Raw genomic sequence first — 1,953 nt, forward strand, 5'->3', positions numbered from 1 at the left:
AGACAGGGGATTTCAAGCCTTATTCTGTCATTTAGCTGTATGATCCCAGGTGAGATACTCATATTCTCTGAGCCTTATTTTTAGGGGATGGGGACTGTTGCTTAGGGTTGAATCAAGAACTTTGCACTTCCAGCAAACATTACTTAGCTACATCCCCAGGTTGACCTTTATTTTTATTATCGGAATTACAAGCTATCATATCTAGATATTTTTGTAAGGCTGTCATGAAACAGTGTAAATGTTATGTCCCTCTTTTTCCTTACCTCTCTTCTTCTCTCCTCCCTCCTCTATGGGAGACTGGAGAATCGATGAGATAATTCAAATGAGTAAAATAGAATTAGTTGTTCTCAGTAAACAGATTCTCCTGCCTGAAGCTAGTGAAGGGATGGGGATAAAAACATAGCTAATCTGGTTTTATTTGACCCTGAGTTTACCCCATTTGTTCATGAGGGCATTTTTTCCTCACAACCTGCAGGAACTGGCTAGGCTCCAGAATCTGCTGGGTGTCTGTTGTTTTTCTTCCCTCTAGAGGGCGACGTCTCTGTGGGTGAGCCCTTCTTCCAGGAGACCTGCCCTTGGATGACCCTTCCTACAAAAGCAGTGCAGCCGTGCACACAGGAATCCCTCAAGTGGGCATTTAGGTCACAGACCTTGGCCTTGAGAGTCCTGAGATTACTCACACTCACAAGAGCCGCACAGTTTGAGTGGCTAATGGGCAGAGAGTACACTGGGTTTCTTCTGATAGAGATGTGAAAGCTACCAGCTACCCCAGGCTTGGTGGCCAAACTGCTCGGTGGCCTTGTGGTCCATGTGAAATGTCTCCTATGATTAACATGCTGTTCTTCCCCTTCCCCCCATTTCTGCCCCTCTGCCTCTCCTTTTGTCCTTTCTCTTCCTCTCCACATGCCTCTCTGCTGGTCCACAGCCAGTCCCGGCCCTGCAGCCCTCTCCGCAGCCTGTTCAGTTCTCTCCAAGCTCCTGTCCCCAAGTCCTTCTGCCAGTTTCTCCGCCCCAGCAGTACAACATGGTATAAACTCCACACTCCCTTTTGTCTTGTCCCTGTGTGGCCTGCATCTGTGGGGGTGTCTGGGTCAGTCTGGTGGTCTTGCAAGCATGTTGTGCTTCTGGAAGAGATGTTGAAAGCTATTTCTTGAGGGACCAGCACAGGCTGAACCTAATCCCAAATAATGGTCTCATCATGGCAACCAAAAGATAGGTAAATACATGACAGGGGAGTGTCAGGAGGTGATGGGACGAGCCCGGCCCTGATCTCTGCTGTGTGTATCCGTCAGTTCGTTGTTCCCAGCTTCTTCCTCTCTTACCCATCTCACTGTGTCAGATGCACAGTACATGCCATCTATGCTGTTTGTAAGTGAGTGTAGTGTACAGACCTTCAATCTCAGCACTTACGAGGGTAAGGCAGAAGGATTGCCCTTAGTGCAAGGCCAGCCTAGGCTACATAATGAATTCCAGTCCAGCCTGGGCTAGAGGAATATCCTGTCTCAAAAATACCAAAAATAAATAAATTTTAAAAAGTAATAAATTGTTTGCATCCTAAATACAAATGCTTTGCAAATCTGATTTGCCTCATAGTTGATAACTTGATGGTGGTGCTGAGCCCTTTTTCTACTTACATTGGTCACACACACCTCTTTGCTGTTTTACTAGAACCCTCCCCCCTTTTCCTCCTACCCCTATCCCCATTCTGAAAGTGCTGGATATGGACCTAAAAATCCATCTGCAGTCTAGTCCGCTTCTCATCTATTCCTGACAAGAAAGAGCAACAGTTCTCTGAAATTGAATGAATCAAGAGGCCAACGTTTCCTTTTGATTTCTAGTATTTTCTTTTGCAAAAGAACTACTCTGATGTATGTGCATGTGTGTTTGGATGTGAATTACTGTTCAGAGATGTGTGTGCATGTGTGTTTGGATGTGAATTACTGTTCAGAGATG

At 45.7% G+C, this 1,953-nt stretch overlaps 1 protein-coding gene across 15 annotated transcripts in view; it reads left to right on the top strand.

Moving 5' to 3' along the window:
- Window positions 1–1,953, top strand: part of R3hdm2 (R3H domain containing 2) — a 119,032-nt gene that overhangs the window by 101,150 nt on the left and 15,929 nt on the right. For 10 of the 15 annotated variants that reach the window (XM_026784610.1, XM_026784609.1, XM_026784613.1 and 7 more), the window contains one exon: window positions 926–1,027. The exons of the other annotated variants lie outside the window; for them this stretch is intronic. In XM_026784610.1, the coding sequence (XP_026640411.1) occupies window positions 926–1,027 (102 nt within the window). The remainder of the gene's footprint in view (window positions 1–925; window positions 1,028–1,953) is intronic. 15 annotated transcript variants of the gene reach the window in all.

Source organism: Microtus ochrogaster, chromosome 24 (genome assembly GCF_000317375.1).
Source record: "Microtus ochrogaster isolate Prairie Vole_2 chromosome 24, MicOch1.0, whole genome shotgun sequence".
Taxonomy (NCBI): Eukaryota; Metazoa; Chordata; class Mammalia; order Rodentia; family Cricetidae; genus Microtus; species Microtus ochrogaster.